The 23,556-nt window shown below is 40.5% G+C and overlaps 1 protein-coding gene across 1 annotated transcript in view; it reads left to right on the forward strand.

Annotated features, from left to right (window-relative positions):
- Positions 1–23,556, forward strand: part of CDC40 (cell division cycle 40) — a 56,328-nt gene that overhangs the window by 15,921 nt on the left and 16,851 nt on the right. The window contains exons 4-8 of the mRNA XM_067546585.1: positions 3,216–3,345; positions 9,531–9,614; positions 15,201–15,340; positions 17,830–17,926; positions 20,361–20,500. Coding sequence (XP_067402686.1) covers positions 3,216–3,345; positions 9,531–9,614; positions 15,201–15,340; positions 17,830–17,926; positions 20,361–20,500 — 591 coding nt within the window. The remainder of the gene's footprint in view (positions 1–3,215; positions 3,346–9,530; positions 9,615–15,200; positions 15,341–17,829; positions 17,927–20,360; positions 20,501–23,556) is intronic.

The following is a 23,556-nucleotide window of genomic DNA, read 5'->3' on the forward strand; positions in this document are numbered from 1 at the left end:
AACTGTTTTTCAGTAGCCTACAAACTATTTGCCTGAAGGATTCAAATAGATGTTTAAATCTTAAATTTATGTATAAATTATTTATAAATTATTTGAAAAATCTTAGTGTTATGATACAGTGTCAGAGTTAATGTCTCATTTAGACAAAGGCTGTCTGCCAATTGAGAAGGCGACTCTGCATTAATTTTGCAGTTTTACATTTGGAAAACTTATTGTGCAGCCATGTGAGCTAGACACTATTTTAAACAAAAGCTGGCAATCTCCACTTTAAATGGCTCAAATAGACAACAGTACTGTCTGAATTGATGGTTGTTGGTTTGCATAGATGATTGATTTAGAAAACCCAATGTGGGACAGGTTCAAAGCTTTGACTTCAGCCAGCGAGCATAGCAGTCATCCTTACACTTAGTCTGAGAATATTTTAATGTGTTGCACTTTGATTTGCATCTATGAATTAAATACTTTCTCTACCTTGTCCCTGGTGACTTCAGGAAAACTTTACTGCTTTATCATCTTGGAAAAGAAAATTAAGGCGGAGGGTTCACTGCTATTGTAGTCTCTGAGACTGGAGCAATACATTTCTGTCTACACAGTTTTCTTATCTTCGCTGTAATTATACAACCGGTCAGAGCTATAGGTCTCCGTAACAAGAATGTTAAGAATACAGGAAATGTAAAATGGAATATGACAATGAAAATTAATTATTCATTGTTTAACTTCTGTTTCATAAGCTCGTCATCTTATCATAGGGAAGTAAACTGAGAACCAGTAAAGTTCTTTACACAGCTTATTGTCAACTTGGTGAATCCACTACCACAGGAGATAAAGCCTCAGAGGCTGATCCTGGGAAGCATTTAGCATGCATAAATCCTGTTGAGTACGTTTGGTGCTGTATACGTGAAAGTCATCTCTGAATCTGATCAAAATATTATGGCTACATTCTTTCCACTTCAAAGGACAGGATAATTTTATGACTAATAATATTCAAGATAAGACAAGGGTAATCAAATCTTATGCTTCAGTGCTTAAAATCTCATTGCCAAGGGTAAGAGAGAATTTTTTTTCTCTTCATGTGTAATTATTGTGGAATTGCCTGATGGCTTATGGATTTTTTTGCTTTGCATTGAAGCATCAGGTATTAGCTATTGCTGGAGACAATATAACATACAAAGTGGATTCATGGCCTGATCCATTATGGGCAAGCAAGTACAGAATGAGAAGCGGTTCTGCTGATCTGTATTTGAATTCTACACTAAAAGCTTTTAATGGTGTTTGACTAAGAATTGAGTATACAAATAACACCTAATGGATTAAATGATTCTCTCTCCTTTTGAAACTCATGGGGAAAAAAAAACAGAAGAAATTTAAGTAACGGGGAGAGAATAAAAAACTTCTCTCCATGAAGAGGAGGGTTGGTTAATTCTATTATCTGCACTCTAAAATGTGTCAAATTTATGACATTTAAAAACCATTTAATCTTGAAATTGGTATTCAGCACAGAAAAGCACCTTGGGGAATAAGCAACACGTATAAAATGTAATATACTTAGCTTTAATATGTGCAGCTGTCATAGTCCTGAAATCACAGCTGCGCAGAACTGGAAGTTATTCTTTGTAAAGCTTGAGCCAATTTTGGTGTACATAGCCATCAAGTAATATAGTCTGTGTTCTCGAAGATAAAATGAAGCAGAATCAAAAAGATTTATCAGTTGTTCTGAGACATGAATGTGCAGCTTCTGTAAGATATGATAGTGTAGTATCTTAAACGTTACAACCATAGAGTTTCTAGTTTAATCAACTAGTAAGATAATAAACTAGTAACATCACTTGTGGTGGTCAATTTTACATTAAGATGCTTGAGAGACTTACTTTGGTACATACAGATAAAAGATTCAGTTTCTAATTTCTCCTTGGGAATAGGGGAGGAGTGAATAATGTGAAAGGAATATCCATGTGCTATGAGCGTGATATGTTACAGGTCTGGGAGACAGCTGTGGACTGTTTCAGAACTAGTGCTCTTGCCATTTATGGGGAGAGGAATACTTAACCTTTACTCATACATAAGTATTTAGATGAGCCTTGCCTGTGCTTCATTCTGTTTGACCAGTCAAGAATGGGCTTCCTTAGGTATTTGTTTATTGATAACATAGACCTTGTGTGTGCATATACATGCTTCTGTCCTCTGTGTACCATTGCCTTTTGCTGGTTGGAATGTCAGACCTGCTCAAATGTGTGATCGTAAACTTCAAATGGCTGCAGTCTTCAGCGGTTATATATACATGTACTACCATGCAAACATTCATGTTTCACTGCTTATCGATGTTGGTGGTTATTTTTACTCTGAGGGTGGCAAAATTCTCCTCCTTTCTGATCAATACAGTGGAGCTCAATTTGAATATTCTGCTCTCCATACATTGAGAGCCCATAGACTTCCATGGAAATCCATTCAGATAGGGCAGAATATCCAAGTCAAGATCTGTCATGCAGATCTAAAGAAACTTCTCTTGCATTTCAGCTCTTTCAGCCCAACTCATCACTTTGCTCTAACTAGGCACTATATCCAGTTCTGTGAACTTTCCTGTGCAAACTCTCTGTAAAGCATGATATCCTTCATTTAACCAATACACAAATATAAAATTGTATAGTATTGCATCTTTTTTAGAAACAAATGTTAATTTGTCTATGAATTGTCTGTAGTTGTGCAGATGATCCTGCTGAAATATTACTTTTTATCACTTAAAAAAAAAAAAATAATTTTACAAGGCACTTTCTATATTGCTACGACAGTTCTCTAGGGCTTGACTTTCAGAAAGGATACCTTATGGTTTTAGCTTCCATCCTCCCCCTTTGCTTATTTTTTTCTGTATGTTTGCTTTATTTACCCATTTAATGGGAGGTTTCACATGTGGTTATTGAATTGTCCTTGGCATCAGTGCTGTAGGTAAAGAATCTTCCCTATTAAAATTACTTGATGCACTAAGAAATTCTTATTCAATTGGTATTTAATATAATGTACCAATATTACTCTGACCTATATTTAGTTACAGTAGCCATAAAGGGAAAGTAAGGTAAAGCCACTATGTATTGCCCTTCTTGAAAGTCACAGTCCTGCCCTATAGAATGTTGTAGATGATTACAGATTACTTAGCAAGAAACCATTTTCTGATAGAATAGTGTACAACCTTTAAATGCTTTCTTTTAATTTTGTTGATGCAGTTTGGGCCAGAAAACCCATTTAGGACTCAGCAGATGGCTGCACCTCGGAATATGCTTTCTGGATATGCAGAACCAGCACACATCAATGATTTCATGTTTGAACAACAGAGAAGAACATTTGCAACTTATGGTAAGACCTACAACTATTTATACTTAACCCTTTAGGCTGGTGTTAACCTCTGGCTTAAAGTGTCACGTGTGGCTGGACCTGTAATAGACTTACAAAATAATATTAAATGAACATCCACATAGCATATACTTTGGAAACCTTGTTTAGTAATTCCCTCTGAAACTTCAATAGAATACAAGACTGCCTACTGAACCATTTTAATTAAAACCTCCATTAGTTGTGGCTATGTAGAAAATAGAAATGACAATTTCACATTTTAACAAATTGACAAAAAATTATAAGCCTTTTATGCATCTGGGAAGGTTTTTTCATGACTATCAAAATGTAGCTGATAGTTTAAAAAAAAAAAAAGCCACTTACCATGGCAACTGGTTGGTTGTTCATGATGGTTGCACATATGGATCCACATATCCCACCCACCTTCCCACTTCTTCACTGTTTTGTTCATGATTTCTGAATTAATAGAAGAAAATGGATGGGTGGCTGGGGCCAATACCCTTTTAAAAAGTTTTCTGCCATTGCAGTGTGAGGGTGTATGGCCGCAGTAGAGGATGTTAGAAGCTTTGAGCCCTTGTTAAAGGCACTTTTCTCCTTAACTGCAGAGATCCATATGGGCAATTGCCATAGTAACTGGTTACTTCATCTCAAAGGACCTTTTTTTAGATTTCAAATAGCTACACTGTGAAAAGGCATAAAAGCATGTTTTGATCCTGTTCTTCATCTTGAAATAGTTCCTTAGAAAATGTACAGTATGCAAAAGCAAGTGGATTTCTGAGTTTTTTCAGGTGCAAAGAAGGTGCTGAGTATTTACATGACATTTTAACAAGTTTTCTTGTACATTTCAGCATACATACTTTTATTTTTCACTTAAGGTTTTAACAATTCTAAACAAATGTTACCAGTTTTTAAAATATAAAGTTTAATTTGGCATGCATCTTTCTGACAAAGTATGAGAATTTGAAGAGCATAAATTATCCACTAGTCAGGTTCTGAAACTTCCACACACATGATTAAATATCTTAAAATACTCCAGCACTGTTTTAAGATATATATTTGCAGATTCCCTTTTAAATTAAACCCTGTTGTTAAGACCATGATCCTGCAATTGATTGCATGGCACAATAGTTTGCCTACATGCTGAGCTCCATTGACTTCAGTGAGGCGCTGTGGCCAGGTAGCAATCTGCTCGTGTGCTATCAATTTCAGGATGGAGGTGTCAAGTTTTAAATTATGAAAACTATAGTCAGTACAAGCCATGTTTACCCAGAGAATTGTGAGAAGAATTACTTAAAATTTGACACTTGAAACAGTCATAAATTACTATTTAATGTGTATAGCTTCAAATTTTCTTCTTCCGTTTCTCTTTTTTTTTCCCCATTTTCCATAAGCACCAACTACCATTAGTAGTATTTTATAAGTGTGAAATTCATTGGGTATGTCTACGCTGTGATTAAAAAAAACTGCAGGCCGTGTCAGCTGACTCAGGTTCATTGGGCTCAGGCTGCAGGGCTGTAAAATTGAAGTGTGGATGTTTTGGGCGTAGGCTGGAGCCTGGGTTCTAAGGCCCTTCCCACTTGCAGACACTCAGGGCTCAGGCTGGTTATCTGCACTGCAGTTTTATAGCCTTCTAGCCCTAGCCCTGCTAGCCCAAGGTAACTGACCAGGGACAGCCATGGGAGTGCTGTAGGTCTTGTATTGCAGTGTAGACATTTTTAGGAGTGGCAACCTTGTTTGCATCTTTGAATTCTTCTGGGGTTGGTTCTATAAATATAGGTCTTCTGGAAATGATGAAAGTGGAGAAGCAAAAAAGCTGTGTTAGACTCAGTAAACCAGAAGAACTGGCACTGAAGCATTAGAAAGTTGAGTTAGGAGGGATAGTAAATGAGAATTGTGATGTCTCAGCATAGTAGAGTTCGTTATGAATTACTTGAAATATATTGCTAGAATCTCATTGTACAATTGTCAATAGAAAACTTTATCTTGAAATTTTGCTTTTCAGTTTTGGGAAGAGAAGATAAAAATTTCTCCTGGAAAATTTGATTAGTAGCAGAGCACGTGTAAAGCAGTCTCTATATAAATGTAGGCGGTAAGCAGTGTTGCTGATTGACTCCACTTCAGCATACTGAAAGAAGCTGTAAAGTAACCCTGCTTCAAAGTTGCAGATTTCAAAGGCCTCCTACCTCAGCTGTTAGGCTGTTAGCCCCCATTTTGTTCATTTGGCATTTATTTAACTAGTGACTTGTCTCTAGAAATGCAAATTAAGTGTGTTGTAAGATAGATGGCCTTATAGGTGAAATAATTTTGTAAAAGAAAGTAAAGAGATGGATGGCAATTGAGGAGGGGTTTCTGTGCCTTCCACCTAATTTATTTACTATACTTAGGATTACAATCTTGAATTTTGAAGAATCCTACATAAAACAATACACAGTCATCTAAAAACCTATTTAATGTATTGCTTGGCAAACAAATAGTTTTGGGGCTTGTGGACGTGCCCCTGGAACCAGGGAGCAGCGTCCGGGTTTTCCCCTCTCTGGGTCCTCCTCAGAGGGGGACCACCCCTCCTGGCTACCTCCCACCGGGAGCAGTCTTACGGCCCGGCCCTCAGGCAGGGCTGGCGAGGCAAGCAGTCTTACAGCCCGGCCCTCAGGCAGGGCTGGCAGGTGAGCAAGCCGCTCTCGGGAACGGCACGGCGGGGAAGGCTTCCTCACGGAGGATAGGGAAGGCGGGAGGGGGACGCAGGCCCGCCCGTCTCCACTGCGTCCCAGCCCAGGGCCCTGGCAGTGGCAACAGTGTTTGCCACTAGGTTGGCGGGGCTCCAGCCGCAACACGCCGCCCAGGTTGCCCCTGACTCAGCCACTAACGTGTGGCGATCCCTGGGCTTCTTCCTCCCCGAAACCCCCGGTACCTGCCTCCTCTGGGTCGCTGAGGTTTGGTAGACCTGCTAGGCCCTCCTTGTCCACGGGCGGCAGCTCCGGGAGTTCCATGGGCTCATCCTCGAAGGGTAGTTCCTCCAGGTCCTGTGGTCCCCAGGCCTCGGGCAGGGCCGGTAGGTCCTCGGGGTCCCAGGCTCGGCACTGTTCTGGCAGATCCGCCTCTGGCTCCCAGGCCCCGGGTGTTTCCGGGGGGTTCTCCTCAGGCTCATAGTCCTCGGGGAGCCCCGACGGGCCTTCTTCCGGCTCCCAGGCCGTGGGGGTCTCTAGTGGTCCCTCCAACTCCCCGGCCGTAGGGTACCTGGGGGAAGGCCTCGGTCGATCCCCAGGCTGGGTTTAAGGCCGGCCACTCCCTCTCGGCCCGGCTCCCTAGCCCGGCCTTGGCTAGGAGCTCCAGAGGAGACGCGTCCTTCCCCTTCGGCTGCCTCTCCCCAACTGAGCTCGCTGCCCTGATTCTTAAAGGCCTAGCTCCACCCCCCTGCTTCCGGTCAGGTGGGGCCACTGGGGCCTTTAAAGGCCTAGTCCCGCCCCCTGGCTTCTGGTCAGGTGTTTCCCTGGGGCAGGCTTCTGTCAGCCAGGGTGGGTCTGGTTCCCTCTCTGGGTCCTCCTCAGAGGGGGACCACCCCTCCCGGGTACAGGGCTCAACATTTTTTCATTCTACTTTTCTTAAGATAAGTACTTTTCTGTCAGCACTATTCTTTCTGTCCCCATTCTTGGAAGATATACTTGGGGACATACTGCTTGCATGCTGCCAAGATGTAAAATCTCCAATGTAGCCAGTATGTGGGAGCAGGCTCACTTCATAGGTCATCTTTTCAACATTTTCACCTCACCCTTATAGCCATCCTAGCAAGGCTTTTCTTCACTAACTTGACATTAAAGTCAATTACGAATTCCACTTAGCTTTTTGTTCTCTTTGACACTAAATAGGTTCTGTTGTTTCAGAGAAACAGGTTTAAGTGGCTTATGAAACTAAGTGATTCAGACATGTGGCTGGATGCCTACATTTTCAAAGGTGACTAGTGATTTTGGGTGCCTCAGACTTTTGGGTGGCCAACTTGAGGTGCCTTAAAGTGGCTTGTTTTTCAGAAAGTGCTGAGCATCTAACCTCTGAAGCAGGAGAAGCAAGATTTCTACATATGTTTGCTAAGCACTGTTGCTCAGATCCAGCATCGAAACAGGAGTAAGATTTGGGCAGTCATTTTTACAGGGCTCAAGAGTATGAGAAAGTGAGTGTTTGTCTGTATGTGCACATAATACTTATTGGAAGTATATTATCCCTGCATTCAAGTGTCACTGTCAAGGTACAGTTCATTTTGGCTGGTCTTTCAATTGCCTGTTCCATTGGGGTTGTCTATATTTTCAGTGGACACATCCTTGGAGTTTCATTTTGCAAGAGTGAAGTAATCTACTATGGGTGCATCTTTAAAGAGACTTTTTTATCTTTAATTGTTCTGTTATGTGCATTATGCTTGTTTGTGATTATTTACCCCCCAGCTTTTTTCAGATGCACTGCTGGGTGGAATTATGCCTTTCTGATCAATGTCAACGTAAAATCTTGATGTCTCTAATTTTACTTGCAATTGAATTAGAGCTGTGAGTCAGAGCAGGTCATATAAATGCCTAGCATGCTAACACAATAGGAGAAAATGATGCTTTCCTTTGCAGCTGCATTTGCAAGTCTCAGTCAGACTTCCCATCATAAATTAGAAAATCTTTTCTATAAGAAAAGATACTGGACCAAATTCCACCTTGCTTGAAAGTAGGCACAGCTCATATTGAAGTCTGAATTTGGCCCAGTGGCTCCTTTCATCATCCCTCCTTCCCACTACTGAACAAATGAGTCCCAGAGATGGTGTTAATGCAGCTTGAGGACAAATAAATCACTGCATTGATTTTGACATATATCCAAAGTAGTATCTTTGCTTTAATAGCAAAAACCTTATCGCTTAGTGGAGCCCACCAGACGACTGGCTCAGTAAGAGCAAGCAGTTGTCCTGTAAATCTAATTGGCAGTGTCTGTTCAGCTTGATCGAGTTGAACAAATGGTAGTATAACGTTTAGATAATCTGTTGAACAACTTGGAATAATTTTTACTAAATTATTACAAAGGCATGTTGGACTTCCATATTTTATCACAAAGGGATATATTTATATTTCACTTTCCTATATTAGGTAGGTAGAACATCTGGTGGTATAGAGGGGGTCACTCAGTGCTCTGTGAGGTCTGATCAGAGTTAAAGCACCAAGCACAAGTCTTGATTCCAAAGGCAGGTCTGCTGTTTTGCTTTGCTCTTAAGAACAATTGACCCTTTCAGCATTTTAAAAAAAAGCAGACAGAGTGTTGCTGATCCAGTGCACTTTCCCCAGGAGAAGGGGGGAGAGAAATAGTTGTCCTGGTGCAGGGATATCTATGGAGAGACTCTTCCAGTGTCACGGTTCTCTGTGTGGATCTGCAAAATGTCTAGTCATGTGGTGGTGGTGGTTGATCTAGCATTTCTCAGGGGATTTTGTTGATTATCTTCACTAGCTTGATTTAATTATCTGAATTCTGAGCTCTTATTTGAGTCTTCATAGGACACTCCTATTCAAATATTTAATTAAAAATTCATTATATGTCCACCAGGGTGCACTCTTTCTCAAAATAATGGCATTAGTGATTAGTAAATATTCTGTGCACCTGTTCCATAGAAACTAGATTTAATTATTTTTACTTTAATATTAAAGGTTGTGCCATCTACTTGTTGTGTTCTTCCCACCACCTTTGCAGTTATTTAATACAATATATGCTATCATGTTGCATTTCTTGGAACATGAGTTGTGTATAAGTACATTAAAACATTTAAATTAATATATTGCTATAACATTTCAGTTTAAGAGATGCTCCTATAGTTGGCACTCCGTACTTTAATACATGACCAAGTTCAATAACTTGACCAGTGACTGCTTCAACTTGTAAGGGTTTTGCGTGCTCTAGAAGCAGTGCATTCAGACACTAATGAGAAACAAGCACCAGGCAATGCTCTGCAGTAACTCCGTGGCTAGGTTGGGAGAAAAGTTGATGGACTTTAAAGCATGTCATCCAGTCTTTCTCAGCTTAGGAAGATGTCTTACATATAGGACTTTGAGGAAGATATATTGGGGGGTAAAGGTCCTCTGAGAACCAGGAGGAATATCATTCAATGAGAAGAGAACTTAAAATGTATGCAGAACAAAAGCTTCAACTAACTACTGGTATTTTTGCCTTTGTTATAGGTTATGCGTTAGATCCTTCTCTAGATAATCTTGACGTTGCTACTAAATACATTGGTTCTGTAGAAGAAGCCGAAAAGAATCAAGGTAAGTAATGTCAAATTGGGTATAAAACAAAATGGTTTTAATTGCAATCTGTTCTGTTGTGTTTCAGTTTTATAGAAAACAAGTAATAGGCTATAGTGAATGTCACCCATCCGTGCCTAAGGTAGCCACCGGGAAATGCCAAGGTCACGGCAGGCTGTAAAAGGAGAGCAGATTCTCCCAGCACTGGTGGGTGACACTGAAGTCAGACTTCCCAACCAGCCACAAACAGTGCTTCTGATTCCCCACACTGGTTATCAAGAAGCCAAAATAATATACACAGCCCCCTTTACTGCATTTCAGTCTCTGGCTCCGTCAGCCACTAGGTCCAGTAAAGAGACCAGTTATTTAAAACTCTATGCTCTTTACCAAAAAGGTTTTCCTGACCCCAAAGGGTTAGTCACAGTACCAGATCAATATAAGTTTAGATCTTACCCAGAATACCACACTGCCAGCCAATCCTTTAGTAACTAAAACTAAAGGTTTATTATAAAAAGAGAGAAACAAACTGTAAGAGAAATGTTAAAGGATTAAATCAATCAGATACATACAAATGATTTGAAAGTCCATATATATCAGGTTTCTAATAGAATTGTGGAGTTTGCAGGCTTGTATAGTCCCTCTGGTATACATCCAGTACCTGGCTGGGTCTCAGACCTTTTGTTTCACAGCTTCAGTTCAGTTGTAGATAAGTTGATCCAGAGGTAGGCTGGAGACTGAAGACAGAAGACCAAATGGATGTGGTGCAGCTGCCTTGGGTTTTTTTATTTTTGTTTGTTTTTTGTTTTTCTGGAATGTGAATCTTGTGTAATAGTCTGTTAGTATTGATGGGTATGTGCTGTTTAGGAAAGACAGAAATAAAGGCAAATGTGGTGAAGTAGCATCGTATATCAATGATGAAGTAGACTGTAAAGAAATTAGAAGCGATGCAATGGATGAGACAGAGTCTGTCTGGGCAAAAATCAGATTGGGGAAGAAAACTGCTAGAGCTTCCCCTGGGATAGTGCTTGGGGTATTCTACAGACCACCAGGATCTGATTTGGATGTGGATAGAGACCTCCTTAATGTTTTCTAATGAAGTAAATACTACTGGGTACTGTGTGATTATGGGAGATTTTATTTTTCCAGATCTAGACTGGAAGATTAGTGCTAGTAATAATAATATGGCTCATATTTTCCTGGATATGGTATCTGACAGATTCCTTCATCAAATAGTTGCTGAACCAACAAGAGGGGATGCCATTTTAGATTTGGTATTGATGAGTAGTGAGAATCTCGTAGAAGAACTGGTTGTAAGGGACAAACTTGCTTCGAGTTACCATGAGCTAATTCAGATCAAACTAAATAGAAAGATAAACAAAAATAGATCTATGACGAGGGTTGTTGATTTCAAAAGGGTTAACTTTAAAAAAAAAAATAAGGGAATTAGTTAGGGAAGTGGACTTGCCTGAAGAACCCATGGATCTAAAGGTGGAGGAGGCTTGGAATTACTTCAAGTCAAAGTTGCAGGAACTATCTGAAGTCTGCATCCCAAGGAAGGGGAAAAATTCATAGGCAAGGGTTGTCGAGCCAGTATCTCAGACAGGTGATTAAGAGAAAGCAGAAAGCCTACAAGGAGTAGAAGATGGGAGGAATCAGCAAGGAAAGATACCTTTTGGAAGTTAGAACATGTACAGACAAAGTGAAAAATGCCAATAGCCAAGTAGAGTTGGACCTTGCAAAGGGAATTAAAACCAATAGTAAAAGGTTCTATAGCTATATAAGCAGGAAGAAAACAAAGAAAGAAGTGGGACTGCTAAACCGTGACAATGGGGTGGAGGTTAAGGATAATCTAGGCATGGCCCAATATCTAAACAAATACTTTGCCTCAGTTTTTAATGAGGCTAATGAAGAACTTAGGGACAGTGGCAGGGGGGACTAATGGATTTGAGGATATGGAGGTAGAAATTACCACATCTGAGGTAGAAGACAAACTCGAACTGCTTAATGGGACTAAATCAGGGGGCCCGAATAATCTCTGTCCAAGGATATTTTTAATGAATCTGCAAACTCGGGTTGTACCATATGACTGGAGAATTGCTAACATCGTTCCTATTTTTAAGAAAGGGGAAAAAAGCAATCCGGGTAATTACAGGCCTGTTAGTTTGACCTCAGTACTATGCAAGGTCTTGGAAAAAATGTTGAAAGAGAAAGTAGTTAAAGACATTGAGGTTAACAGTAATTGGGACAAAATACAACATGGCTTTACAAAAGGTAGATCATGCCAGACTAACCCGATCTCCTCTTTTGAGAAGATAACAGATTTTTTACACAAAGGGAATGCAGTGTATCTAATTTACCTAGATTTCAGTAAGGCATTTGATATGGTTCTACATGGGGAACTACTAGTTAAATTGGAAAAGATGCGGATTAATATGAAAATTGAAAGGTGGATAAAGAACTGGTTAAAGAGGAGACTACAAGGAGTCCTACTGAAAGGTGAACTGTCAGGCTGGAGATAGGTCACTAGTGGAGTTCCTCAGGGATTGGTCTTGGGACCGATCTTATTTAACCTTTTTATTACTGACCTTGGCACAAAAAGTGGGAGTGTGCTAATAAAGTCTGTGGATGATACGAAGTTGGGAGGCGTTGCAAATACAGAGAAAGACCAGGATATCATACAACAGGATCTGGATGACCTTGTAAACTGGAGTAATAGAAATAGGATGAAATTTAATAGTGGAAAGTGCAAGGTCATGCCCTTAGGGACTAATAACAAGAACTTTTGCTATAGCTGGGGACGCATCAGTTGGAAGTGACAGAGGAGGAGAAGGACCTGGGTGTATTTGTTGATCACAGGGTGACTATGAGCCGCCAATGTGATGTGGCCATGAAAAAAGTTAATGTTGTCCTAGGATGCATTAGGCGAGGTATTTCCAGTAGAGATGGGGAGGTGTTAGTACCATTACAAAAGGCATTGGTCAGACCTCATCTGGAATACTGTGTGCAGGTCTGGTCTTCCATGTGTAAGAAAGATTAATTCAAACCGGAACCGGTGCAGAAAAGAGCTACTAGGATGATCCGCAGAATGGAAAACCTGCCTTATGAGAGGAGACTCAAAGAGCTTGGCTTGTTTAGCCTAATCAAAAGAAGGCTGAGGGGACATATGATTGTTCTCTATAAATACATCAGAGGGATAAATACCAGGGAGGGAGAGGAGTTATTTAAGTTCAGCACTAATATGAACACAGAACAAATGGATATAAACTGGCCATCAGGAAGTTTAGACTTGAAATTAGACAAAGGTTTCTAATCATCAGAGGAGTAAAGTTCTGGAACAACCTACCAACGGGAGCAGTGGGGGCAAGAAATCTAGCTGACTTCAAGATTAAGCTTGATAAATGTATGGAGGGGATGGTATGAGGGGACAGCCTAATTTGGCAATTGACTGATCTTTGACTACTAGTGGTAAATATGCCCAATGGCCTGTGATGGGAAGTTAGATGGGGTGAGTTCTGAGTTATTACAGAGAATTCTTTCTGAGTGTCTGGCTGGTGAGTCTTGCCCACATGCTCATGGTTTAAGTAATCGCCATATTTGGGGTCGGGAAGGAATTTTCCCCCAGGGCAGATTGGCATAGGCCCCTGGATTTTTTCGCCTTCCTCTGTAGCATGGGGCACGGGTCACTTGCTGGTGGATTCTCTGTACCTTGAAGTCTCTAAATCACTATACGAGGACTTCAATAACTCAGTCATAGATTAGGGGTCTATTACAGGAGTGGGTGGGTGAGGTTCTGTGACCTATGTTGTGCAGGTCAGACTAGATTATCATAATGGTCCCTTCTGACCTTATAGTCTTGAGTCTGATTTTTTTCTGACTTCAGATTATGATTTGACATTAGAATAGGACATTTTTATCATATACGAATGGACTTAAAAGTTTTGTATGTTTGGAGTTGAATTGAGCTGTGGTGTCATACTTATTCTGTCATGCTCTGAGCTAAAATTGTACTTTTCCTGCATTGCAATAGCTGCTTAAAGTTGGCTAATCAGCTGTATCATACTACTCAGTGATACGTGATTAACTAATCAAGGCAAACTAGTATATACAACAGTTAACACTTCTGTTTGCAATCTTGTGTTATCAATAGTTAGGAGAATGGAACTGGGTTGGTTTTTTTTCCTCCTTCAAAAGGAAAAACCACTAAAAGGTAGCGCAGTGGCAGAGGCATACAGGTATTTGAGGATTAACTGCCAGAGGCAAAACAACCTATAATTAATACTTTGTTGTAACATATTAAATGTCTTTAGTTCTGGTAAAGTGGTTTCTTTACATTTGAAATTATGCTCATGTAAGCTTCTCACAAGTAGTAACATCTCCATATGGCCTGAGATTTATTCCTATATTTGTTTAATACATACTGCTGTACCTTGTTCATTACATTATTTTCAAATAATGTTTACAAGACTTTAATTTCACTTTCTTCTTTTAATAGTGAAGTTCAGTATGTTATATTTCCTTTCACATAACAATTCCATTGGAGAGACCCAGTCAAGATAAAAGTCCTATTTAAAATTAAAACTTAACCTGTTAATAATATTTGTAGTTAATTTAAAATTTCTGAAAACTAATTTTATTTTTACCAGGTGTTTGTTTGCTTTGACAATACACTGGCCTTTTCCCTTTTGTTTATAATACGTGTCACTTTCTGATTCATTTGCAGTAGAACGATGTTTTATTTCGGAGTGTATAAATGATTTTAAAAATCACTAATATATATCATTATATGAAAGGTTTTGTAAAACTTAATGCATAATCAAACTTTAGTGTCTAAAACTCACTATCACTTTCATTTCCCTCAATGTTTCTTTTAATGTTTGTTGCAATGATGAAATTCTGAAAACAAACTTTACTTTGTAAATGTAAAGAGCATAGCTCTTGTGGTAGGTTAGTGCATAGGTGGTAGGTAGGCTGAAACTTGAAAAATGCTTGAGAGGAAGGGAGGGCAGGCAGATAATTGGGGATTCTAATTATTTCTCTAGCGATTGATCTTGGGAGGGGGGAAACCTGCTGATGGAAGATGGAAGCTTTGTTTTAAGGGACGTGAAAATGTCAGGACTCAAGTGTTTTTCAAACTTTAAAGAATGCAAAGTGTGAAACAATTTAAAATGTCTTGTTCATGTGGCTGTAATGATAAATACATTTTTGTGGACTTCACATATATTTTGACTCACGCATGAATGATTAAAATGAACATGCATAATGATTATAACTTATAACAACCATCTGTCATACCTAGAATCTAGGGTGACCGGATGTCCTCATATTTAGGCCTGTTTTTTATCTAGGTGACTATTACCCCTCATCCCCTGTCCCAATTTTTCACACTTGCTATCTGATCACCCTACTAGAATTTTACAGCCTACCCATCATGTTACTTTGGATTGAGTTAGCTACATTCATAAGTAGATAAGCAGCATTGTGACCCTGAAGGTGTCTTCCATTTTGATATTACCTTGTGTTTCTATACTGAAAATACAGTGACTTGTGTTCTTGAACTTAAATGTTGCATAAACGTCAGTGTGTATAGTGTTGTGTTTCTTCCTGCAGGTTTAACAGTGTTTGAAACAGGACAAAAGAAAACAGAAAAAAGGAAGAAATTCAAAGAGAATGATGCATCTAATATTGATGGCTTCCTAGGACCATGGGCAAAATATGTGGATGAAAAAGAAGTAGCCAAACCCTCAGAAGTGAGCATTTTTTGAAGTATATTGGGTAGGAATTGTTAGCAACTCAGTGGGATACCATAGCAGAGACCTAGGTATGGAAAAAATCTTGTGACTCCACCAAAATAGGCCAGTGGAGACCAAATGCACTGTGGCAGTGATGCCCTTGAACATAGTGCTTTTGGTGCTCTGTTTGAAAATGTGGATGATGGCTTTAGAAGAGATTTTGAGCAGTAGAACCTCAAAGATATGAACACCTGGGGAATGGAGGTTGTTCGTAACTCTGAAATGTTCATAACTCTGAACAAAATATTATGGCACAGTACCCTCCAGTCAGTGTTGTGACCGGTCCTGTGCCCAGGGTAGCCCCCTGAAAATGCTAAGGTCATGGCAGGCTGTAAAAGGAGAGCAGATTCTCCCAACACTGGTGGGTGATGCTGAAGTCAGGCCTCCCAACCAGCCACAAACTATGCTTCTGAATCCCCCCAGAAGCCAGTATACCAATACACACAGCCCTTTTACTGCATTTCAGTTTCTGGCTCCCAGTTAGCCACTGGGTCCAGTAAAGAAGCCAGTTATTTAAACTCTATGCTCTTTACTAAAAAGGTTCCCTCTGACCCCAAAGGGTCAGCCACAGTATCAGATCAATATAAGTTTGGATCTTACCCAAAATATCACACTGCCAGCCAATCCTTCAGTAACTAAACTAAAGGTTTATTGCAAAAAGAAAGAAAGAAACCATAAGAGAAATGTTAAAGGATTAGAGCAATCAGATACATACAAATGATTGAAAGTCCATATACATCAGGTTTCTAGAAGAATTGTGGAGTTGCAGGCTTGTATATTTCCTCTGGTGTGCACCCAATCTCTGGGTGGGTCTCAGTCCTTTGTTCCACAGCTTCAGTTCAGTTGTAGATGAGCAGATCCAGAGGTAAGTTGGTACCTGAAGCTGAATCCTGGCTGAAGACAAAATGGATTCCCCAGGCTTCTGCCTTATATATCCCCTGGCTCTGGCCATGCTGTCTTGTGGAATTTTACAGGAACTAAGATGGAGTCCAGAGTCACATGGGCAAGTCCTGGTGACTTATCAGGTATATCCCTGGCTTCTCCCCCTGGGCCTGTTGCACCTGGGAATGTCTTAATGGGCCATTAAGCAGGCTATTGTTCTGCATCCATCCTGTCTGAGTCGTTACCCAGACAGCACAATTTGAAATACAGATATATCAAATATATCTATAACTTCCATTTCACATATCACACATGAACATAAGTATTATCATCTTACTTAGCATATTACAACCTTTCTAACAGTACCTGACCTGGCATATCTCACATGAATTATTATGATTTTGACATATTGATGTTAAACCATATGTTAAATGCCGCTCCCCCCCCCCAAATCTAACCAGCGTGACAAGTGTCTTCTAGCTGAGGCTGGGAGAGATCTCTGCAAAGGTGGCACTTGGCAGCACAGCCTGGTTTGCAAGCAGCTGCCTACCCTATTCCTATTTCTTGCCTTTGGGCTGAACTTGGGGGTGGGGGGCCCTGCCCCGCCACGCCACGCCCCACACCCTTGGCACTAGGAGCCCCAGCCCTCAGCTGCCTCTCCCCAGGGCTCGCCCTGCTCAGTCTACTGTTTGCCACAGTCCAGAGGCAGCACAGGGCAGGGGGTTGGTGCCTGTTGGCTGCCAGCGCCCCTCCCTCCCTGCCCCTTGCACTCCCAGAGGTGCTGGCAGGATCCAGGAGTGCAGCCATAGGCAAAGCTGGAGCCATATCGGTGCACAGGATGTGGCCCTTTAAAACTTCTCCAGAGTGCAGTTGACTCCTGCTCCAGGCCCCGCTTTGGCTGCAACCTTCAGTTCCTTGCATCAGCAGGGGAGCCGGTGGGGGGTGAAAACAGCTTCCCCTGCCTGGTGAGGTAGGGTTGGAGGGGGTGAAACAGCACCCTTGGCTTACAGGAACAGCACAGACCCCAGACTGTTTCTGTTCTGCATGCCGACTTTGCAATACAGGCACAGTATTTGCTTCCCCCCCCCCGCTTGATTGTTTACTTCTGGTTCCTCAGGGTATTCGGTTGACCAGTCAGTTCGTAACTCTGGTGTTCATATCTTTGAGGTTCTACTGTATTTTACTTTGTTGACTTGAAAGGTAGCTGCTGTGTGATAACAGAAGCAGCTAGGTGAGAAGAATGATCAACAGATAAACTTCAGTGGGAAAAACGACAAGGCTTACCTCACTTTAATCACTGACACTCTAGCTATAGCCTATAAGTCTGAGAAGAAGTAATAGTTTTAAAATTATTTCTAGAGCGTATATAGCTTTCTCAACTGCTCTGGCTTTGGTTAAAATTCTACTGTTTTTAATTGGCTTTTTTCCTATATGGAAAATATTTCTAATATTCACATTTAACAAGTATATTAATTCTAGTAAGTAAACAATGCTTTAGTTTTGGATTTTTGTCTTCAGCTTCAGGGTAACTTTTAAAAAGTCAAGGCCATATTTTGTTTTTCTAGGAAGAGCAGAAAGAGTTGGATGAAATAACTGCAAAGAGGCAAAAGAAAGGCAAACATGAAGATGATAAACCTGGAGAGGAGAAGACTATCTTACATGGTAATGCCATTTTAGTCTGCTTTATTTTCTGCTACATTCATCAAGGATAATACCATGTGACTTCATGTCAGCTATACTGCTGACTCACTCTAGTAGCTATGCCAAGTGAATCCCTTAGGTCCAATATAGAACTATAAAAGGAATTAGATTCTGTCTTAGGCTATGTGTAAACTACAGACTTTTGAAGAGGTGTGATCTCTGACCAACATATCTGTGCTGACAGAAGCCCCTAGTGTGGATGCAGATATACCAGCAAAATTGTATTTTTACAGGTATAAGCTATTTCTCTCATAGGAGAGGCAGGGGGACATTCATTTAATACCTGTATAAAGTGCAGTTGTGCCAGTATAGCTGCATACACACTAGGAGCTATTCTATACTGGTAAAGCATCCCTAGTATAGATCTAGCCTAAGATAGAGGAATGAGGAGCAGGGAGAGTTCCTGCAGGGAACAGCCACATTCATGACCAAGCTGAACTGAAATATATTTAAATTAACTGAAAAAGAGAACCTCAGTAAGGGGGCAAATTTGGACTAATGCCAGTTTGTATTCCTAGGAGCACTATGGCAATGCCACCTGTTTACATAGTGGTTAAAAAACTCTGGAAGTCACCCTCAAACTGCCATTCCCTATTTGAACAAATGAAATCTTTAGAGTTTTGGATTCTGCCTGGTTGCAGATCTAGTACTTAACTAACAAATTGATGTAAGTTCAGTTTTATGACTCGATCTTGTATCTGCAAGCAATACTTTGGATTACAGTTCATGCTGTAACAAATTATATATTAAACATTAGACAGGTGCCTAAATTTTGTTCTTAATCTATTTTATGCCAATTTTTTTGCCGTCATGTTGTGCATAATTGTGTAGCTAAGTAGAGTTGCTGCAAATGGAAAGCTTGTATCTTTAAATAAAAGTAATTACTTAGAGCCTAATCCCAAAGCCCCAATCAGGCAAAATACCCAATAATTTCAATGACAGTTTTGCATGCTCAAAGTTGCAGGATTGGGCCTTCATTAATACCATTCAAGACAGAAATGTGTAAACTGGGGTCTTCCTTCATTGGTGCTAATTTCCACTAACAGGCAAACACATAACTGGAAATTCTTTTCTCACAGACATACAATAGGAAAAGGAAAGAGTTGTATCGCATTAAAAATTTGCTGTATTTGTCATGACCCTGGTATGTCAATAGCTAACACTTATTCAACAAAGGAAGAATACAAAATATAAGGTCTATCTAGTGATTTTCCCTCCCCTCCCCCCATATTTCCCAGAGGAAAGTTCAGCAGAGAATAAATATTAGAACTGCTTGTTATAAATGTGGGATTTCTGAAAAAACGAGCTTGTGACCAGTAAGTCATCAATGCTTCTGTTCTCTAGCTGTGTATCTTTTATTAAATTATTGAAAATTTATTCCCATGCAAAAAGACTTCACCTGGAGTTTAAGGTTGAATAAATCTAAAAAAGTCAGCTGTAAAACCCTTAAGGGACAACACTTCATTGTTCTCAAAACACAAACTTCATGGACATTCCAAATTAATGTTCCATTTTATGAAAATGCCTAAAATATTCAGTTATGTACAAGTACACAGTTAAGGTCACTCAAACAACTTAATGCTGCCTCAAAAATGTTGCTATGAGACTATCTAGAATTTGAGTCTCTCTTACCCTTCCATCACACAGGTTCATCTCCTTAATAGCTAATGTCAAAGTGCTGGGTACGCTGTGAAACATCACTGCCTTAAACATAAATTTCTTACTCAGATGACTCACTTCCCCTGTGTTTTTGATCCTATCTGGTTAATGGTGGTGTGGGGCAGTGAACTAGCTTTACTACTGTTAGCCATGCTGACCAACAGTTCTTCAAGGGGGGAATTGAATCTTTATCTGACTCGTTAACAATTCTGTTGATGAACTTTATTCCATTCATAGGGCTGGTTGGAAATACAGATTGCCCCCGAGTAGCCATCAGTTACATCTGTGCAGCCCCACTGAAGGCAGTGTGATAGTGCAGGGGTCTGACTTCAACTCCTGTTGAAGCAGTTGGAAGCACTCCTATTGATTTCAATTGGAGTTGGATTGAGACCTAAGTGAGAGCCCCATTTGGTCTGTGGAACATTTATCAGTTGTTGATAAATGAGCCAGGGCAAAAAAGCTTTATGTTCAGATCCCAAGCAGCGTTTGCAGGATTGGCAATCAGAAAAACTATTTCTTTCTTGTAAACTGGGCACACCTAATATCAAGTAGCTGGGACACAACAAATGTAGAAACCCAAAGAGCAATTTTTTATCACTTTTTTCAGAGCAGGGCGGCTTTTTTTGTATACCTAATTATTAATCTTGATTGTATGTGTTGGTTGGATATTCCCAAGTCTGTAACCTTTGTAAATACAGGTTCCCTGGATTTCACGGTATTCTGCTTTTGCTTTTAGTCAAAGAAATGTATGACTACCAGGGAAGATCCTATCTTCATGTTCCTCAAGATGTTGGCGTTAACCTCCGTTCTACAGTGCCCCCTGAGAAATGCTATCTTCCAAAGAAACAAATCCATGCATGGTCTGGACATACAAAGGTAAAGATTGTTTGTTTGTTTGTTTGTTTTTGCAAATGAGGTTTTTCTTTTTTATAATGTAAATTTTGTCTTTGGGGCTAAGTAGCTAGTAGCTTTTGAGATCCTTGTTTATAAAGCAATGGAACCAGGCTCATTCAAGACCAATTTTCTTGAGTTTCCAAAATGGTGCATGCACAAATGGGCTATTTTCATGCTCAAATGTGTATTCATTCATTTACCGGTTTCCATGCACAAATGCAGGTTTTGCACATGTGTAGTGAAATCCTGGCCACCTGGAAGTTAATGGCAAAACTCTCACTGACTTCAAAGGGACTAGGATTTCACCCATAAACTAGTGTATGAAGTAAATTAAGTTTAATTCTGGAGGATCGTGAAAATTTTGCCCTTATTCTGAAAGGTTTGTGACATAATTCTCTATCAAAAACAGTTTCATGGTATTAACAGAAATATCACAGGATTTCCCACAATGTAGCTGTTGACTCCAGTTTCTCATTCAGAGGTCCTCCACTGAGTCTCCTTGCTATAGTAAAGGCTCTACCAAATTCATGGCCATGAAAAATTTGTCTTTTGAATACCATATCCAATCAGTTCCAAATTTCAGGAAGTGTTCTAGGAATCAGTGGGTAGAACCTATTGATTTTGATGAAAACTGGAAGGGGAAAAAGCGGACCCCAGGCATCTGGTTAGCAGAGCCACAGCTTCAGGCGCCTCTTGTAATTGTCTATAGATCAAAGAACTGTTTGATGGCATCCATTAATGCCTTCTAGCATAAGACTGCTATCTCATCTGTGCCTGTCCTCCCAATAGAGTTTAGTATGTTGACACCCTGCATGATTTATCACCAGGGCAGGAAGAAGACAAATAATGCTGGGGGGGGAATTAGGGCATGCATACACAGCCCATGGCAAGGGGTGGGAGAAAGGGACCTGGGAAAATGGGGACACACAAAGCCCCTGAGCGTGGGGGGAGTATGTAGGGAAGGGAAGAATAGGGGACTAACACTGCCCATGACATGAGTGGAAGACAGTGGTATGGAGGGAGGAGGACATGGGCAGACACACAGAACCTTGGCATGTGGGGAGGTGTTGTGGGATTGCAGGGGAGTCCCTGAAAGAAACAGAGGGTATCACCCAGGGAGCTTGTGGGAGGGATGCAGGGGGAGCCCCTGGTGTGTGCAGCGAGCTTGGCCTACAAAAAATGAAGTCTGCAGCCATCTAGTAACGGTTATTTAGACTTTATGTATGATTGCACAAAGTCAGTGACATTAAATATCAATAACAGAATAACTTCCCTACTTTGCCAGTAGCTCTTAGAGATGGAGTCCTGGATGAAAGCAAGCTCACTTGAGCTCAGTCCACTTAAAGCTGAGTTGAAGCTGGAAGGGGGAGGGAAAAACATTTTAAAGAATTAGTTAACTGCTCCCTGAATTCGGGTTTATTTTTACTACAAACAGAGTGTCTTGAAATCTCAGTCTAGTAAGAACCTGTTCTCCATGTACCCAAATGAGTGGCCAGCAACTCCTTCACCTCTAGCTGGTTAGGGTTTTGTGCCTGTCCATCCCTTCTAGATGTAAATTTCATTCTAGCTAAATGTGTTTATTACCAATCGGTTGGACTAGAGTAGTGTCTAATCTGGAACTGGCCTGGGAGACCAATCAGCAGATCCAGATAAGGCAAGCAAATGCAGCCTGCACTTTAGGTAGAATGGACTGAGGGCATGGTGCACTTGTGTCCTGACCTGTAAATTGGCTGCTGCTGTCTTTTCTGGGTGAAATTCAGCATGCTGGTTACTGTTTAAATAAAGCTTAAAATGTCAGTCAGAGGCTGCCTCTGCCATGTGTAGCACCCCAGCTACACTCTGAAGGAGCCCTTTTAGTTAGCTGTTACTAGACCAAAATTGTTGAATCTGAGGCAGATGTTTTTCAGTGTTGGGCCCATACCACTGCAATTTGATTTTGCTGATAATGCATTTGAGCCCAACTCTGATTAAGTTTAGAATAAAATTCAAGGCACATTCCTTAAGCAGAACTTTCAACTCAAGGCAGACTCTCCTAATATTTAATCCCTAGACATTTAATCTACTGGCTGCTATCCACTGTTTTGGATCTCATCCAGTAAAATGAACCAGCTGCATCAGAAAGTATATGTTCCCATTTATGCATGGTCACTGTTTATGGAGGGGATGGTATGATGGGACAGCCTAATTTGGCAATTAACTGATCTTTGACTACTAGCAGTAAATATGCCCAATGGCCTGTGATAGGATGTTAGATGGGGTGGGTTCTGAATTACTACAGATAATTCTTTCTGGGTGTCTGGCTGGTGAATCTTGCCCACATGCTCAGGGTTTAGCTGATCGCCATATTGAGGTCTGGAAGGAATTTTCCCCCAAGACAGATTGGCAGAGGACCTAGTGGTTTTTCGCCTTCCTTTGCAGCATGTGACATGGGTCACTTGCTGGTGGATTATCTGTACCTTGAAGTCTTTAAACCATTATTTGAGGACTTTAATAACTCAGTTATAGGTTAGGGTCTATTACAGGAGTGGATGGTGAGGTTCAGTGACCTGGTTGTGCAGAAGGTCAGACTAGATGATTATAATGGACCCTTCTGACCTTAAAGTCTATGAGGTACTATCCTAATCATGTAAAATGTGTTTAAACATGACCTTGTGTTAAATGTATTGCATAGCTGCATTAATAAGAGAATATTATGAAGGCCTGGTGTATTCTGCGGCCAGCTGGACCTGAAATCTGGGACTATGGTCTTGAAGTCTAGCAGTTGGTGCAGCAGGCTGGAAATTATGCTGTAGAATCACTTATGTTTGAAAAATGAACAGTGCAAATGAATGATCCGTGAAAATGAAGAAACAAATGGAGTAGAGAAGCCTCTGCATGTTTTGATACTTTTTGTACCTAGGTCCCACCATTTCAATATTATGCCAAATTTTTTATACTGACAATGCATAACTAAGTTATTGGTGGAGTGGAGGGAAAGAGCCAACGGGGTAGTATGGCAGCTGGGGCTATTTGGGGCTTTGTCCTCATGGGAGATAAGC

The sequence above is a fragment of the Emydura macquarii genome, unplaced genomic scaffold (genome assembly GCF_026122565.2).
Source record: "Emydura macquarii macquarii isolate MOO-44397 ecotype Brisbane River unplaced genomic scaffold, CSIRO-AGI_Emac_v2 contig_1146, whole genome shotgun sequence".
In the NCBI taxonomy this organism is placed as follows: Eukaryota; Metazoa; Chordata; order Testudines; family Chelidae; genus Emydura; species Emydura macquarii.